We start from the raw sequence: 18449 nt of genomic DNA, 5'->3' as shown, positions 1-18449 counted from the left end.
AATCCTACAAGATTACAAGAAAAAAAAAAGGATTCAACAAGCTGAACCTTGCACCACAATTACTTAGTGAAAAGACAAAATAAAAAAGTAGCCTGAAGAACAGCACTGAAAAGTTTTGCAGTGATAAAAGGGCTGCTAGTTTATACTTTTCAAATAAATTTTAGAAGTATCTTTATAGAAAAATGGCATTCCCACTACACTAGATGAGTATACAGAAAAAAACAAGACTCAAGAAACCGAAGCAAAGTGATGTCACTTCTATGCCCCACATAAAAAAAACCCGACATAACTATTAAATGTACAAAGAAACAGCTACCTAAAAAACCTGAAACTCCTTTTTTAATCAGCAGGTAAATTTTACTAGCTAAGAAGGAAAAAAGAAGTTACTATACCATGACCTGTTTTGCTTCACAGTGTTTAAATAAAAGCAATTATTGACACCTTGAAAAATTCCCCAGGACTATGCAACAAAATGCTCAGAAGAAAAGTTCTGAATGTAGAGGTATTTGAGGATAAAAAGAAAGAAATACTACTTCTGAAAGTAGTTCTGAAATAAATATGGACCAAAGCTGTAACAAGAATATATCTGATGCATCCCCATTTTGCCCAATACCTAACATAAAGGTCATTTTCCACTCAAAAAAGATCTGACAACTTTAGCATGCTCAAAGGCATTTGCTACCGTCATAAAATTTCTACAGAACAGCATTAAAAAACCCCACACCACCAAACACCAAAAATCAGACATTCAGTCTGAGAGACAAATAAATTTCTCAACCTTTATTTTCTGCTCTTGTTTTCATCACTATATATTGTTTCCCTGAAGCTTTTGATCAATCTTCAAAGAACAGGGAACATCTGAGGCTCTGTATAATAAGGGAAGTCTCTTACTACGAAGTCTTCTAAAGTTGGAATTGCATTTTGCATTTTTCAGTACAAGTAATCATTTACGTTGCTTGGGGTTATTTTGACTTTCAGACATCACTCAACCTATTGTCTTCTATATTAACAAAACATACTGCAAAATAGAATACTCTGGAAATCAGTTTACTAGTGGAAAGATGTGTCTTGCACATGAGAATGAGAAAACAACAGCATGATACTCATAGCAAATACAATATTTTAGTTTAGACAAAACTTCAAATCCTTACTGACAGATCCTTCGAATTCTAACACTACAAACATCTACATGCACGTGTGCATCTCAGTGAGGATCAGTGCCTAGCAATTAAATGTTCTGCAGGTTTGCTTCTCAGGCAAATTTTGCAACCAGCTGAACAGTACTGACTGGAATCACTGTGTAAATAGTTACTGAAAAATCAGAATTCCAAGTCCTGAGATTGCAGATCAACTTCTTAGGAAAGCAAAACAGCAGTCTGGTGGCAAAGGTATATTTCTATGGGCTACAGAATAACATTTGGAAGCATTTGGAATTCTTGCAGTTTTTCAAGATCACTCGCCTATCACTACTATTTGAATTATCATTCAACCATGCTTACAGGAAGACTTTAAAGGAAGAAAAGGTGATGTACTTTATATGAAAACACATTTCGTGACATATTATTCAATAACCCCAAACCAATTTCACATAAAAGACACACTTGGTTGTTCTAACATCACTAAAAAGTCTTGAAATGAAGATGCCTGAACACATAAACTACTAAGAACACAAGTCCTTTTCCTCAGTCTTCAAATGTAGCTCAAATGAATCATAGATTATGATATAGCAGCACCCTCACAGAATCTGCACTTCTTTACAAGTCTGAACACATCAAGAAGAAAACCTATCTGAACAAACCAGAAATTCAATAGAAGAATTACAAACAAACCTGAAAGAATAAGTTCTGGCAGGTCTGTGCAGACCTAGAAATCAGTCTCATCTGGCTGAAATGCTAAGATTTTTTTTTCTTAAAAAAAAAAATAAAAAAGAGAAATCAAAAAACCTATCAAAGATCTTTTATAACTCCTACATTGTTTTATTAATAAACACTGAACCAAAATATTTTAACACGAATACAGCCTATAAATACCAAGGATAAAAAAGATGTAGTGTTTTAAGCTTTACTGTTCTGCCTAGCTGATAGGAAAAAGAAATTAGGAGCATGAAGCACAGATGCAGACATAGGGAGAGGGTCGACCAATTTAACGCATGCATCCGCGCAAATGCTTACCTACCTGAAATTCAAAAATTTTGAAGGGCTCCAGGATCTTCAAGGAAACTTCAAAGAGTTGGGAATCTGTGGATGAGATTCCAAGTAGAATAGGAGACATCTTATACAAACGAGACTTTAAAAAGCCCACATCACAAATGTTCTGATTCTCTGTACCAATTCTACAATGTACTGATGATCAGTCTGGATTTCTGACGATGAAAGAATTGTTTTGTGAGTTCCAGAAGAGTCTCTCCCCTCCCCAAGAAATCATTCAATATTTATCTAATAGAGAAGATACATATACATAAAAACGGAAGTTTAAATAAGATAACAAAACAATGTTCACATATTGGGTTTTCAAATTCAAAGGAGCCACTACAAGGAAATAAAACCCACCACCACTCTTCACATTAACAGAGTTAAAGGCTGCACTTTTTTCTGTAGTCTCTTTTCATTCATTTGAAAAACTGTAAAAGGTAACCAATGAAAATTGTCATAGGCTTTTAGGAGGACTTGGATCAGTCTTGTTTAATAAAGGTGGAGACTTTACTTTTTTTCTCTACATACAAAGCAGCGCAACCTAGAGAATTAAAATCAGAAAATTATGCTATTTCTCATAGTGTCATGCAACTTACCAAAGTCAATTAAGATTTAACAAAAGACGCTATAAAACTTAAAGTTAAAATGAAACTAAGAAAAGATAAGTTTGTGCAGAGGGAATACCGATTACTCTTTACCCAGTTACAGAAAGTTATTTCCTGGAGTCAGAAACAAGGAAGAAGAGATCAGCTGGTCAGCCACAGAGGTATGCTTCCCAGCCAAAACAAATGAAAACCCCTTGAACATTCCCCATGTAAGGAACTCCACATGCTCATCCTGTCCCTTCCCCAAAAAAACCCCAATCACCAAAAAAAAAACTCAAAACAAACCCAAACAAAATTAGTAGCTTCATACTAAGCAACAATTCAAGAAATCCAGCTCTGAAAAGCAAAGAAAGGCAGTCATTTCTTCATTATTTGCAGGCTACATAAGCCTTACACATTTCTCTGTCTTTTATAGGGAAAAAAAGTTTTCAAATGCTTCCAATCTCTTAATTTGTTACTTACATTGCTCTATAAAATACAAAAGGAAACCGCTGTGGATAGCTGAAAGTATGACTTTTTACATGACTATATTTTGCACTGTCTTTTTTCAAAATGAATCCAAACAGCTACTCAGTCAAATCTTACTGTGTTTCTGATCATTTCAGGTTATGAGCATGCATATTTAGGGGGAAATTTGTGTAAACTGCCTAGTGCCACAGCAATTTCAAACACAATCAAAGAAAGAATATGAAATGCCTGACTATAAAACCCATACTGTAATGATTAGACATCGGCTCATAAAAGCAAAATCTATTTATATTTAAGTATTCAAAATATTCTACGAAGTATAGCTTCAAAACAGTAATTTTTTTGCAAGTCCTCTGGATTGCAGTTACTCTGAGTGCAGGTGCTTACTTTAGAAGTGCTTTATCATAGCTATGCTAAAAAGTCAGATTTATAAAAATTACTTTTTTAAAACCTTTATTCATTACTAACCTTGTGATAAGCCCTGTTGATCAAATGGCTGCTGTGTTATAGCCTGTTGTTCAAACTGGGTGATGTTTTCCTGTAAAGCATGCTGGGATGTCACAAATCTATCTGAAATGGGGAAGGGAAGGGGGGAAGGTGGGAGGAGAAAAGAAAAGAGAAAAATATCAAGAAAAGAAGATGTAAATAACTGCATATTTCAGTTGTTTCCAAACTCCTATACTTTCTAGTCACTGAATTTTCACTGCATTAAAAATAAGCAAAAAATTATGGGCTGAACAGGCATTTAAATCTTGGGTTATAGCACACTTTATTTATATTCTCCTGTTGCACTTGCTAACTCATTACACCATGAAAAAGAACAAATAAGCAAAACCAAAATACTTTGTTTCACTATTATGTATAAGTACATTAAATATCTCATATTCTCTCACCTCAAAACACAGGTATTACTTTCTAAGTAGACTATACACAAGTGCTTTTTATTAATAAGAGCTGATGTGGTAAAATTTTGTACTATTTTTGTGTATATTAGTTTAGTAGTTTTGTTTGCTACTACTAAAGAGTGCAAATCTTAATCAATCTTTTTATATTTTAGCACTAAACCTGAACAGCAATGAATGAAATTGTACAATATACTTAAGTAGCTAGCCTTTACTCCATGTATTTTTCTAGTTGTTTACTTGCATTGTCTTGAAACCCAAAGGACTGAAATTTGTCAAGAAACCGTCATTTGAGAACTTGTAAATTTACCTCATTATAAACCTAATTGTATTTCAAATACTCACCCTCGTCTTGCTCTAAAGGTTGGTCAGCCAACTGTTGTTCTAGTGCTGTTTCTTCTGTGCCTACTACTGGTTGCTGGTCTAACTCTAAAATAGCCTGCTGATCTGTTGCAACAGCTTCTGACTGCTGTAGCTCATCACTTTGAATCTCCACTTGCATCTGTGTAGAAACATGAATGCTCTGCTGATCTACTGTAGAATCATCTATTGAAGAGGATTGCTGATTCTGCTGAAGTTGCTGTGCAAGTTCATATCTGCAAAGAAAGGTAAGAAAGCCTTGTTGTGGTTTCAGTTAGACACTTACTGTAACTATTTATGTGAAAAATTTATTATTTTATTATACAATAATTTACTATACCTTCAAAAGGTACCTATGTGTTTGCTACTCATACATAAATAAACATCCATAGTCAAATATAGGCATTTCTTACAGAGCAAAGCTGCCTTTCCAAGTATCTTTAAGGAACAGCTACTGAACTACATTGAAGGATTCATGTAAAAATTATAAACATACCTATGAGTCTTCATGTGTTTTTTACAGTTTAGTGATGTTTTGAATGTCTTTTGACAATACGGGCACATATACGGTCGAAGATCATTATGGATCCCCATATGTCGCCTAAGGCTACCACCAGTAGTGAAGGCCCCATTGCATACAACACACTTGAAAGCTTTCAGCCCAGTGTGTGTTCTAATATGTGCTTTCAGAACTCCAGCTGACACAAAACCTCTTCCACACTGAGAGCACTTAAATGGCTTTTCACCAGTATGCGACCTTTTGAAGAGAAAGCAAAAGATTTAACAGTTTGATGTACAAAGTTATTAAAGGACTAAATTTTAAAATGAGCAAAATAAACCAAACTAAGGTGACAGTTGTATGGATGGAAGAAGCCACAGTTAAGAAAATCCAGAAATTAAAACTTTAATAACTTTAATAACAAACAACTTCTCAGGTCTAAAAGCAATACTGTCTGACTAGTTTTAATTGTGTTCTACGGTCCAATCTCCTTTTCTGATCATACTTTGTCCCCATTAAAACACTTGGGGGTTTAACTTTTTCATGCCAGATGGTGTAGTATTTCTTCAAACTAGCACGCTATCACTCATGTATTTTCCTCAATTCAGCTAAAAAACTGTCCACAAGAGTTTGGAGAAAAATATATGGTTCTCCTCATATTACATACTACTACTACGTTTAATAACAACTTTTGGGAAAATAACTGTGTCCATCCTGAATACCTCCTGAACAAGGCACAGTACAACTGGTCTGTCATAACACCATGTGAAAAAATATTCAAGTGGGGAAAGCCTCTCACTTATACTATCAAAACATACAGCACTCACTATATCCTTCCCCAGAGGTATTAGAAGAGCTTCCATTTAGGACTACAGTAAGATGCAAAACAGACTGAAGGACAGGTTAAAAAATGGAGTGGAGTTACTATTTTGCTACCAATATACACTATAAAAAACAGTGGTAGGGTATCCCAACTCTTCCTGTGCATAATGTGAGACACTGTTCAGTCACTAATCTATTGAAAATACCCTTAACTACAAATTTCGGTCTAATTCAGAGAGGGAAACAAGCCTTTTAAGCAATGATCAGCACTACTCCATGAGGACAGACTGACCACATGAGTATCAAGCCTAGCAGTTTAGTTACAACAGTGCCAATTTACAGAGAACAAACGCAGAAAAAGAGAAGTTTCTGATTCCTCCAAGAAACCCCAAACAAAGCATGCTTCACTCAGTGCTCTTGCAAAGATTAATCAAAGTAGCACAGCAGCAGGTAACCGATATCCCCATCACATCTTTGCATTTTCAGTATAATTCAAAATTACTTTAAATCAATCCAGCTTGATTGGGTCTATAAAAGACATTGAGAAACCTACAATTACAAAAGAAAAGATGTGATATTGTAAAGCTTCCCTTCCTCCTGTTAAGACAGCATAGTAAAACCAAGAACTGTTTCAAGGCAGTTTGAGAACCTACAAATAGAGAACCTGATTTGTAAGGAGAGTACGAGGAACTCACCATGACTTGAGAAAGTAGTCCCGAGCTTACATTGCAGAAACAAGCAGATTGTCACCTGCTTGTATAGAATCTTTCCTTAGATTTTAGTAATCATCTTTGGTAGGTTTTTTCATTTTCCTCTTTCAATAATCATAGTTTATAAATCAGAAAGCACTGTTTCACAACTTGACTAAACGTCAAAGCTCACTGTCTGTAAAACTGCAATTTGATCTCATTTTCAAGCTACCCTTTCTTTTCAAAAGAAGGTTGGATTAGTTATCTCCACTGGTTCCCCTCCAATCTAAATTTTTCCTACTCAAAACTGGGAGTTACATACAAAGCAGACAATCTGGAGTATGCAATTACAAAATTACCACAAGAATTCACAAGCAATGCTTGCTATTTTCTATACACAGTTTATGAAAAAAACAGTCCAAGTGTTAATAAACTAAACTGCACACTGAACACTTGCATTGCTAGGACCACATACAGATATGAATTAGTTCAAAGCTTCCTCCAACTTTAACAGAAAAAAATCAATTACCACTGGTTCACTGTTTAAGAGATGGTAAGAAAAAAGAAGTCTTTTCAGTGAATACTATATAAATTTCATGCTTTTTCATAAACTTCATATTACAAACATTTCCTTTCTTCATTGTGTTTATTTTACCTGATATGTTGTTTTAGATGACAAGATTTTTTATAGGCTCGATGGCAATAAAAACACTTGTACGGTCTCTCTGCATTATTCACAAAATTGCTGTTAAAATAATTTTGGAAGACCTGGCTATTCCTTGGGATTGGCTGGATAAGACCTGCACACATAAACAGACACGCACAAAAAAAGGAAAAATTAATTGGTAAAGTTATCCAAAACTGCAGTAGAAGAGCTAGCATTTGCAAAGAAAGCATGATTAAACTTACAGTCTCCAAAAATATAAAGACTGTGTATGTTTCCAGCACTTATTTAAAATTATGCATACATCTATTTAGCTTTATATATACTATACTGCACATGCTATTTTAGTGATAGTTCTTCTTTTATCCAGAGGTCCACCTCATTACAGTGAGTGTCCATGTCCAAAATAAGCATTAACTTTTGAAACAGTTGACAGATACAAATTCATTGCTGATCCAATAATATCATCTTCTTCCAACCTCGACCTTAACCAAGTGATATTTAATCAATGTATCCCAGATGTATACTATAACTAAAATATGCATTTTATGGAAAGTATAAAACACCATGATTACCTGACTTTCCTTAAAGGATAAAAATAGTCCATTAAAAATTGTTGTATTTATACATCTACTTCAGTCAATCTTGCTAATACTCTGAGTGCCTCCAAAAACTTATTGTAAAAAAACGACCCCAAAACCTCAAACCAATGTTTTTAAACATGCTTTTTACACACTGGTCCCTTAAGTCAGTCAGGTGTCATTTTGGAAATTCAGTTGGAAGTTCCCACTACTACATGTCCAGTTGGCTGAGAGAGCTGGACTTGTTCAGTCTGGAGAAGATAAGGTTTCAGGGAGACTTTATAGCAGCCTTTCATACCTAAAGAGGGCTGCACAAGAGACATGGGTAGGGACTTTTTTAAAGGGCATGTAGTGATATGACAAGGGGTAATGACTTTAAGCTGAAGGAGGACAGGTTTAGATTAGATGTTAGTGAGGGTGGTGATTCACTGGAACAGGTTGCCTAGAGAAGTTGTGGATGTCCCATCCCTGGAAGTGTTCAAGGTCAGGTTGGACAGGGTGTTGATCAACCTGATCTAGCGGAAGGTTTCCATGCCCATGACAGGGAGACTGAAAATAGATATCTTTAAGGTCCCCTGCAACCCACCATTCTAGGTTTCATTGAAATGTTAGTGCAGTAGGCTGTCTCAGAAGCAGTCAACAGAAGGGTATAACCCCAAACATCATGACAGAATGGGGATAATAGCAGACTTCTCAAGTAAACCAACTCATCGTCATTCACACAACTGTGAACTAAAAAGTACCCATCACAATACTAATAATACAATGGTTGATGGAATGATGCAAAAAGATCTCTTAATGGTCCTAAGTATTCACCACAAAAGCCATTTATATTGTATTTTCCTTCTTCAGACTGCTTCATCTAGCATGTTATTTTTCATATTCATAAAGGAAAGCCCAAATGGTTTCTGTTAAGTTTCAAATGCAATTGAAAAGAGCAGAAGACAAGGAGAGAGAATTCTCTCAATTTTAAAAAGAGATGGCAACAATAAAAAACAGAAACTATATGTCTCAGACTTGAAAATGTTTTTACATGTATGTCGTACATATATATATTTATATATATGTAAATGCCAAAACTTCCTTTGCCTTCCCCAACTGAGTTGGTGTAGTAGAATCAAGTTCTGTTAAGAAAACTCCTACCAAAATAAACCAAAACCACCTCCAAAAAATCCCAACAACAACCCCCAAAACACAAACCACAAACCAAAAAAACCCACCAAATCCAATCCCAAATCCCTACTTATAAAATTACTTCAGGAATTCTTCTTTAATGATAATTAGCAGTAGTATACAGGAGATGACACAAGTCTTACAAATCAGAAGAGGAGAAACTCCATATGACAAATATTTACTTTAAAATTTATTTTTGATCTTACAAGATAGGAATAATTCAATTAACTCTTTAAATGAACAATAGCTGACTAACTTACGAGCATATACTAGGTTACAATGGTTTTAGTCTGCACAAATTTCCAATAAGATACATAATAAACCAGAAATAACTATATTATATAAATAACTGATTTCTAATAAAACACTTCCAAACTATTTACTTAACCTGTTCAACTCAGATAAATGAAACATTTCTCTGAACTGTTAGAATAGTTAAAGTTGGTGATACTCTGGACATAGCATGTCAGCAAAATAAATCCAAATGGGAACGTTTTACAAAGAAATGTATTTCCTCCCATTAGTTCCATCTTCAGAACTGTAGTAAAGCCTTGAAAAAAAATTCCAGTAACTTTTTTTGCATTTCCTAATCCTTAAGTACCATAAACTACTGAAGTAAAATGAAACAAACACTGAAACAGATACAATTTGCAGACTTTTTTTCATAGGCTTTTAGAAAAAATAAGACTATTTTAAAAAGCAAAATATATATCAACAAAGGTGCCAGTCAAAGATTAACACTATTACTGAGCAACAATACTAGGTTCTTGACAACTCTAAAAGAACTCAGATTTTTTGGGGGGGGGAGCAGGAGGGTACAAATGTGGAAATATTGTTGGGGGTTGAAAACAACATGACACCCTCTAGACAAACAGTACAACTTCTTATTTTTACACTGAACATTCCAATATCAGTAAAGTTCATGTGTTATCAGCACCTGTAGGAAAAAACTTTTATAGTGTTTCTTGTTAAGATTCATCTTTTTCCAAAAACCAGACTTTCAATGTGCAGATGTTAATTGTATTGAAGTGCAGCTCTTCTTTAAAATCAGGGAAAAGCACTACAGCAGTTTCCAGGGTTCATTCAAGAAAGAAATACTGTGTGATTGGAGTGTCTGAAGCTGTTAGCTAAGTTTTGCTTCCGCCCCAAAAATTTAAGTTTCTTATATCTGATACCAAAATAACCCTTACTCTTGTTTTCAGTAACTCCTGGAAGCAGTGGAAGCAAAAGTATTTTTAAAGAGTGATAAAGATTTTATCAGTATAAACTAAAGACATTAGCTATATAAGATTCCACTGTGAAGACGACTACACAACAGACAAGGCAGGAGTTCGCAGACTGGCGAGTCAAACTAAGAGTAAATGCCTCGCCCCCTACATTGACCTCTACTGGACAACAATTTATTGTCTTGATTGGGCTGTACAACAACTAACCTTCTTCCAAAAAGTGGTTTTACGTAATGTTGTGACAATTATTCTACAACAGAATTAAAGTAACTGTATGAATTCTCCACAGCAGGTTGGAGAATTTTTCTGCCCTTTTTGAAATATGACCACTAATGATTACCACTAATTCATCTGAGGTCATAAGTATAACAAACACTCTAAAATCATGTAAAACACTGACTCATTAATATCTGTAATCTGTAATAAACATGATCATGTTAAGAAGAATCTAAGTCATGAACTGTCTGTCATCTTTTCTATACCAACAGTCTAATAATAGTTAAATTAAACTCCTCTCCTAATGTAAAAATGCCCTTTTTTTCGGTAAGGATTATACAATTTCATTGTAAATAACAAATATCCTTCTTATTAATTTTAGTGCAAGCAAACTATAAAATATGGTACTTTTTTGAAGCCTGATTGTTTCTGATTATTTATTATTTCAAAGCGCACCTTTATGAGTAAGCTCTGAATGTCTGCTTGATTGAACTGTGACCTCCATATTCCAGTGAAATCCAAATTTCAAGAGAGTACAGATTTACTTGCTCCTTACCTAAATCAGTTATGAGTATGGGCTCTTGCAAAGGAATGTCTGGTACTGGACCACTCGACTTTCCTACTCGAACTTTTGCAGGTTTACGTTGATGTCGCAGCTTTCTTAGTTCAGTATGTTTAAAATGTGAAGTGATATGAGTTTTCCGATGGCCCGATGTTCTAAACTTTTTGTCACAATGAGGACAAGCAAAAGGCCTAACACCTGCAAAAGATTAAAAAGAAAAAAGATTAGTCTGGGATTTTATTTCCATCAATCTAGAAATGTAGCTTTAGAATACTGATTCTCTTTTCTGTATTTGCTTTTTTGTTTTCTATCACAGTGTCTACTCTTAAATAGGTTTTCAAAACAGATTGATAAAACCCAATCAAAAGTAACAATTACATTGCTGAACTTCTAATTGATTGAAACACAATTACTTAAATCAAGTTTGTTATCAAGAAACTGAATGATGCAAAAGTGACAGCAATTTTCAGATGTTCCAGAAGCTATCCCAAGAATTGCAGGTACCAGGTAAAAGTCCTTCCAAAACAAACTTTTAAAAAACAGTAAGAAAAAGGAATCAGCAAACACACAGGCAAATGTGTTATATAATAGGATAAAACAGAGGAACAGTGATGTGACAAAACTAAAGAAACTCAAGATCAGTCTCTGAAAACGTCAACACTTTGAGGGCAGTCAAAAAAGCATGCCAGCTGGAAATACCAAAGAAAGACTTTTGTAATGTAAAATCTAGTAGAAATCTCTCCTTGAAAAGAATACTGGAGAACTTAATAAGTTACAGAGACTGGCAAGGCTGAACAACTCTCAGCTTTTGTTCAAGGGGAAATCTTGTGACTTAAAAGGCTAGGAAACATGACCGGGTATTATAAAGAAAGCTTGATAAAATCACAGGTGGAAAACATGTTCAAAAATGTACTTCAAAATACAGTAACTAGTACATCATATGAAACCACAGAGCAGTTCCATAAACAATGGACTACCTATTTTCCAAGCCACAAAGTGCTTCTGCCACTCTGAATGAGTCTGAGTTCTTCTATAAAGTAAGGCTGACTTTAAACAAGAAGAAAAAAATGCTGGTTTGCAAGTTTACAAAAAAAAAAAACCAACAAAGTGAAAAACTTTCTGCAGACGAATTGAACATTGATATTTCATGGATTAAATGCATCAAACTATAAAATACATTGAACACCAAATGCACCTTGTCAATGAATGATACTTTTGCAGAAGGTAATTACATAAACAGGAACGAAAGGAAAGAGCAGCACATTTATGAGCCTATCTTGCTGAAACATTATTCAGCAGAGTAAGAGAAGAAAAGTGGAAAACAACTAGGTTGTCCATCAAATGCAGAAAATTCATTTTTCTCTATGGGGAGAACAGTTCAGCCACAGAAAAACAGATATTGAGGACATCATGTATGAGGTAAACAAGGACCATATGAACAGAGGAGTTTTAGGATATGCAGTGTAAGATACTGAAAACAGGTAAGTTGGTGAAAACATCAAGCAACACCTTAATGTTGAAGATAAAATGGGAAGTAACCAAAGAGTCCTGAGTGACATAGTGAAATTATCAAAAAGTGTAGGGAAGGGGAGGGAAGATGCACAGTAAATATGAAAGATGATGACTCTTTAAAAAGCACAGTTAAATACACTCACAATAGTGATATTAAAATGAACAACAGTTGACTCATCATCAGAAAACCAAATGCCCATGGCTTTTGTAAGAGCCCAAAGTCTCAAAGCCATGAAACACTACAAAGTTATGACAAAAAATTACTCATCATATAAGACACTAAAAATTATCTGATAGATAACAATGACATGATAGACATGTCTATAACTTATACATTTCACATTGTCTTTTTTCATTCAATGTTTCACCCACATCATAGAAAATAAGAAAAGCAATTTTGAATCCTTACCTGTATGTAGACGAATGTGAACTTTTAAACTCCCTGAGGTGGAAAAGCTTTTCATACAAAATTGGCACTTGAAAGCTTTGATGCCAGTGTGTGTTTTTATGTGTGCTGTTAGAGTACTCTTAACTGCAAAGGCGCGGAAACACTGGGGACACTTGAATGGCTTCTCATGGGTATGAATGCGAATGTGGCGCACTAGATCACTTGGTTTTTTAAACTCTTTAGAGCAATATGGACAAACATGCCACCTTATTCCATTTTCTTCACGTATAGAACCTAAAATAGGGAATATCAAAATAAATGTGCTTTAAACCTTTTAACAATTCTTCAAAAATCCCACTACATTGACATCATTATACAAAGCAATCAAACTACACAAAACTGTTTGTGAAATAGATGCCATCACAATCCAGTTTGTAGATGACTAACTTCTCTATCAGATACATTCTACTTCACAAAAATGGTGATGGGCTGGAATGACAAAAACAAAACCCAAGATATTCCTCTTGAAATTCAAACAATGCAATTTGTATGCCACTTAAAAAATGTAGAATGTAGTTGCAATGCAATATAATATACCAGTTAACTTATAAATACCATATCTAACAAAATTATCCAACAATGACTAAGTCTTCAACTGTAACCACACCAAATTATTTTAAGTACTAAACACTTATCTAACTGGAGGAGATACTTTGCACAACCCTCTCTTCTGCAAATTCACACTTAAATTACCTTGTAAAAACTTCTAAAGGAATAAAAATTGCACAACAAGTCCTTCTGATAGATTTAAAATTTAAGGTTAGTTTTTTTTCCACAAAAGCTGTTTTATGATCCAAGAACCCTAAACTCTATCCTAAGGCAACAGGATGCTTTTTCACAACAACAACAAAAAAAAAACCAAACAAAAACCCCTTCTAAATCCTATCAAAAGTTTTTTATTTACATATGTTTTTCAATATCCAATATTTGCTCATTTAAATCTGTTTACATAGTGGGTTTTTCCTGTAAACTATGTCAATACAGTGAGGTCATAATACTTTATCAAAAAACAAAGGTTTTGACCTGTCAAAGTGTTTGACTGTACAGCAGTGACTTTTTTAGTCAGAGCTAGAGAGTTATTAAGGTTATACACAAATAACAAAATACTTATTACCAGAGGAAAACATTAATGTTGATTTTTACCACAGTTATGCTGAGCAAGCTGAGTTTTTGACTCTGGATCAATTTCTGCACCCCTCGCAAAAGAACAAGCAACATCAGTGTATCTATGAAGATACTACAAACAGAGCTCAGTGGCTTCTTGTATTGCTGTCTCTACCAGGCAAGCCACTCAAGTATGATGGCTTTACTTGGAACAAACTTCTAGCAGCCATAAAGCTTGAGCAATCTTGAAAATGAAATTGCATTTAAGCACACATAGACAAAACCCACGCTTGCATATACACAACACAGTAGGGAGGCAGAATATCAACACATATTTATGGTGACAATATCACATCAGTACTGTTATTCCAGAGACAGGTGACATGAAGCATTATCCATTGCCAACCTTTATCCTTGCCTACATGGGAAGATCAGTGAAGATCTGCATGAGGCAGCAGTACTGTACTTATGCCTCTGTGGGACCTCACTTCTGAAGGAGAAGAATAGAGCTTGCAAGAACTCTTTTTTCTGGGACACACAATCAAAACCCAATCCCTCCCAGTCAAGGATGATGGGAAAGAGAGGAAAAAAGATTCATATACTTTCTTTTTTGTCCTCTTCCTATAACACCACTGATCTAAATCCAAAAGATTTAGCAGTGTCATATCACTTAATGCCATTCTGACATGGTTTTGTATAATCTGTTATAGATACTATTGTTCATATCTTACACTGTGTTTGAGATAAGAGCAATAAAGTTCATCACTGATCCACAATACTTTTTCGGGAATCCCTTTATAAAGCCATAAACATAAATACTACAGTCTTTACAGCACAAGTAGAAAGCAGCAGCAACATTACCAGGCAAAAACGGTGATTTTTTCTTAATAAACTTTTTTTCTTTTTTATCTAGTTTATCTGTACTCTCTTGCTCCTTATCTTGTTCTGCATTATTAGAATCAACTTGATGATTTGAGAGAGTTGGGACATCTGGATTCTGATCCTGGGGCCCAGCAGTCTTAGCCTGGCTGCAGTCAGTAGAATGTGCAGAGACAGGAATTGAAGACAACCCACTGTTCTCTAATGCTTGCTAAAAAAGAACAAAAAAACTTCTAGATCAAGAAAGAAACATTCCACAGTTACCCCAACTTTTCTCAAAAAACTACTTGGAAGATATAATGCAAATATAATTAAAAGAATAAGAAGTCTCATTCTCACAGAATTTCAGCTAGATTTCAAACCTACAAACACATTATTACACAACACTGACTTGTGATTGTCTGTTAGATTTTAAGTTGCATTTCCAGCAGTTATTCATTTGCCGACAGCTGTCTTTAAGGAAACAACATTTTTTGCTTAAAGGGCTATCAGGATAATAGCTACATACCATATTATTTTCTGCAACTACACATCACGCTCTAGACATTACAGAACTCAGCACAGGTAACATGGTGAACCTGCACATAGCTACATGTAATATTTGGGTCTTCCAAAAAGAAATTTAAATGGTACTTAAAAGGTTAGAGACAAAATGATATCTTCAAGGTTAGTAGGCTACAGCTAATGTTAAAGAATATTATTCTCTGCCCGGTCCCATTCTGCTTGTGCCTTTATGTGGCGCAGGCTGCACAACAAGCAAACATATCTGATTCACACCCCTGCCTCTCTTCTGTTACACAGCGTCTCCTACTGCCAGATATATCAAGGACAGAATCTAATAGTTCAGGAAAAACACTGGCTGACCTCGGAAAAAAATTTCTTGCACAAATAGGAAATAGTCAAATAGCCCTTATTAATTAGAACAGGGTAAAGGCCATGTATACATTCTCATTTTTTAGTCAGATAAAAATATTTTTCCCCTCTTAAATGTCATCATGATTTAAGCATGGCATTACCTAAGGACATGCCACAAGTTGCTTCTAGGCAACAGAAAAAAAAAAAAGCTAAAGTGATCAATAAAAATATTAATGTATGGATGTGTACACTTAAAGCTTTCTTCTAGGCCATATAATCAATATTTATAACCCTTCTTTTGTATTGTTATACAAAAAGGTATCCTGGTGCATTCCTTACCCATTCAATAGATCCTTAAACTTTTTTCTTTACTGATAAATGACTTAGAAATGCATAAGGAATGCTATAATTGAAAATACTCAGAATCATTTTCACTACAATATGAGAAAGAAACCACCAAAATGTAAAGCTATTCTCACATTGAGCTCTTACCTGCAAAATATCTCTACTGATTCCCACCGCAATGTTGAGCTGTTGACCAGGTTGTTGAGGTTGGTTATTTTCTACAGGACCTGGTTCTGATAACTCAAGGAGCTGCTGAATGACATCAGTGACAGCCTGCTGACCCTGGTGAGCAGCAGCTGGAGACACCTGGTTTTCTGTCTGTTGAAGAAGTGGAGACCGAAAATGTGTGGCCTGAAATATACAGCAATACATTTGTAAAGGAAGATGAAAAGCATATATCATGAACTCACCTGTCCAGGTCCCTTATCTGAAATGTTTGTTAACTGTCCACTACAAAGATGTCTCTTTGTATAAGACATAAGGATTATACAGAGCTGTCATTCAAGGTTTGCTCACACTGCACTAAAGAATTGCTTCTGTATATCTCTTTTTTGGAGTCTTCATCAAGTTTTAAATTGTAAGTTCACAGCTTTAATTAAATGTATTAAACTACTAAACCTTCAACCAGTTTACAAAACACAGGCACCAAATACAGAATTCCACATGTAGAGGCCACATGAAAAGTAATTCCAAAACAAACAGCACTGACATGGTTGCCTTTTCAAAGTTCACATTTATCTCAAGCAGGTCCTTCGCAAAAAATAACCTTCTATTAGTTGGGATTTTTTCTATATGAAATTATTTGTGTTGTTACATCAAAACCTTTCAGAACAAACTACCAACTTTTCCCCTTCAACTTTCAACCTTGAAAACCTCTTAGCTTTACAAGAATCTGTTATACTCTGAACATTTAAACAGGCATCAGGTTCTGTAAAAATACTACATAAACTTGAAGTTTAAAAATGTAATTTCTTAATCTTTGATTTGATAATTGTATCTTAGGCTACCTTAGCAAAAAATATGAAGAAAAAAAGTGATATAAAGCCTTGGTATTTATTTTTTAAATAGGAAATAAAGACTCTCTTTCACCTTCATTTATAAACTTCTCTTCCTTATAACAAGAGAAAAAATAATTGTTAATGAAGGAACTGCTCAACAACATCTTCGACATGAAAATTATAGCATTACATGTATTTAGCCAGTGTGTTCTGTGTATTATATAGCAGTTTATATATAATCTCATGGAGATTTTTTGAATAATAATATACACATATGCACACATATGAAGTTTTTTACCATTATTATTAAGATATGCTGTTCATTATAAAAAGTTTCAGAAGACTCTTTCTAGGTCTCATTTCAACACCCCATTTTAAAGACAGAATAGAAAATAAAGTGTTTTATTACTGCTCCATAATTCCAGAGTTGTTCAACTGGAATAATGGACCTTGTGATGACCCTTGGTTTGTCTGATCTGATGTGTAACACAGACCACATGACTGCTCTGAGTGAATTACTCCTTCAAGTATAGTAACTGTACAAAAATTAGAGCAATTCTTTAAATCAAGTAGTTTATTGTGGTAACTTTTTCTGTTACCATTCAACTTTAACATGTGGCTCCAATAGTAAATTATCCACACTAAAATTCCATATTTTATTTCAAAGTGTCAATTTGTCTAGCCTCAACCCTCAAAATTATTTTTCTCTTCTCTATTAATGAGATTATAGATTTTTCCTTCTTCAAAACAGCAGATCAAGTCATCCTTAAGTATTTTATCTGTTGGGCAGGGCAGCTAATATACCTTGAATCTCTTCAATAATAAAACACATCATAGCATGTTTTAAGAATTTTGATGGCTTTGATTTCTCCTGTATTACTGAGGACAGTTCATGAATAGTGAACAATACAAACAAGCAAGTGAAAACAGCAAAAATTGCAGAAGGAAATACAGAGAATAGACAATAGCGGATCTGGCCAGGCCAGATTGATGTGCAGAGGTCAGCTGTATGAGGTTTAACAAGGCCAAGTGCTGGGTCCTGCACTTGGGCCACAAGAACCCCATGTACTGCCACAGGCTTGGAACAGAGTGGCTGGAAAGATGCCTGGCAATTTCAGGCAATTCTGTGAGGACAAGGCAATGGGATCAACTGCTTCCAACTCATACTTCTCACTAGGAAAAAACCTGGCACGCTCCATCAAGTACAGGGAACCAGAGAATATGACACCCTGAAACAAGGGCCTAATTCCCATCTGGAGAAATGCAGGAGACTATGCAAGACTTGAACTTTAATTTCAACTGATTAAAAAAAAAAAAGAAACAATTACTTAAACTTTGGAAGAAAAGCC

The 18449-nt window shown here is 34.8% G+C and overlaps 1 protein-coding gene across 11 annotated transcripts in view; it reads right to left on the bottom strand.

Moving 5' to 3' along the window:
* The window catches only part of ZNF236 (zinc finger protein 236), a 73008-nt gene that overhangs the window by 28460 nt on the left and 26099 nt on the right, over positions 1 to 18449 (bottom strand). For 10 of the 11 annotated variants that reach the window (XR_003533525.1, XM_027678622.1, XM_027678589.1 and 7 more), the window contains exons 9-16: positions 16250 to 16453; positions 14885 to 15113; positions 12881 to 13153; positions 10954 to 11157; positions 7193 to 7337; positions 5024 to 5284; positions 4513 to 4763; positions 3734 to 3835 (exon numbers count right to left, since the gene is read on the bottom strand). Coding sequence is in view for 10 of the 11 variants with exons in the window: in XM_027678622.1 (XP_027534423.1) it covers positions 3734 to 3835; positions 4513 to 4763; positions 5024 to 5284; positions 7193 to 7337; positions 10954 to 11157; positions 12881 to 13153; positions 14885 to 15113; positions 16250 to 16453 (1669 nt within the window). In the remaining variant the exon portion in view is untranslated. The remainder of the gene's footprint in view (positions 1 to 3733; positions 3836 to 4512; positions 4764 to 5023; positions 5285 to 7192; positions 7338 to 10953; positions 11158 to 12880; positions 13154 to 14884; positions 15114 to 16249; positions 16454 to 18449) is intronic. The other variant, XM_027678553.1, reaches the window with a different exon arrangement.

This window comes from Neopelma chrysocephalum, unplaced genomic scaffold (genome assembly GCF_003984885.1).
Source record: "Neopelma chrysocephalum unplaced genomic scaffold, ASM398488v2 Primary Assembly neopelma1_22b, whole genome shotgun sequence".
Classification (NCBI taxonomy): Eukaryota; Metazoa; Chordata; class Aves; order Passeriformes; family Pipridae; genus Neopelma; species Neopelma chrysocephalum.
The sequence above is the reverse complement of the archived record's forward strand: the minus strand, read 5'-3'. Positions and strand labels throughout refer to the sequence as shown.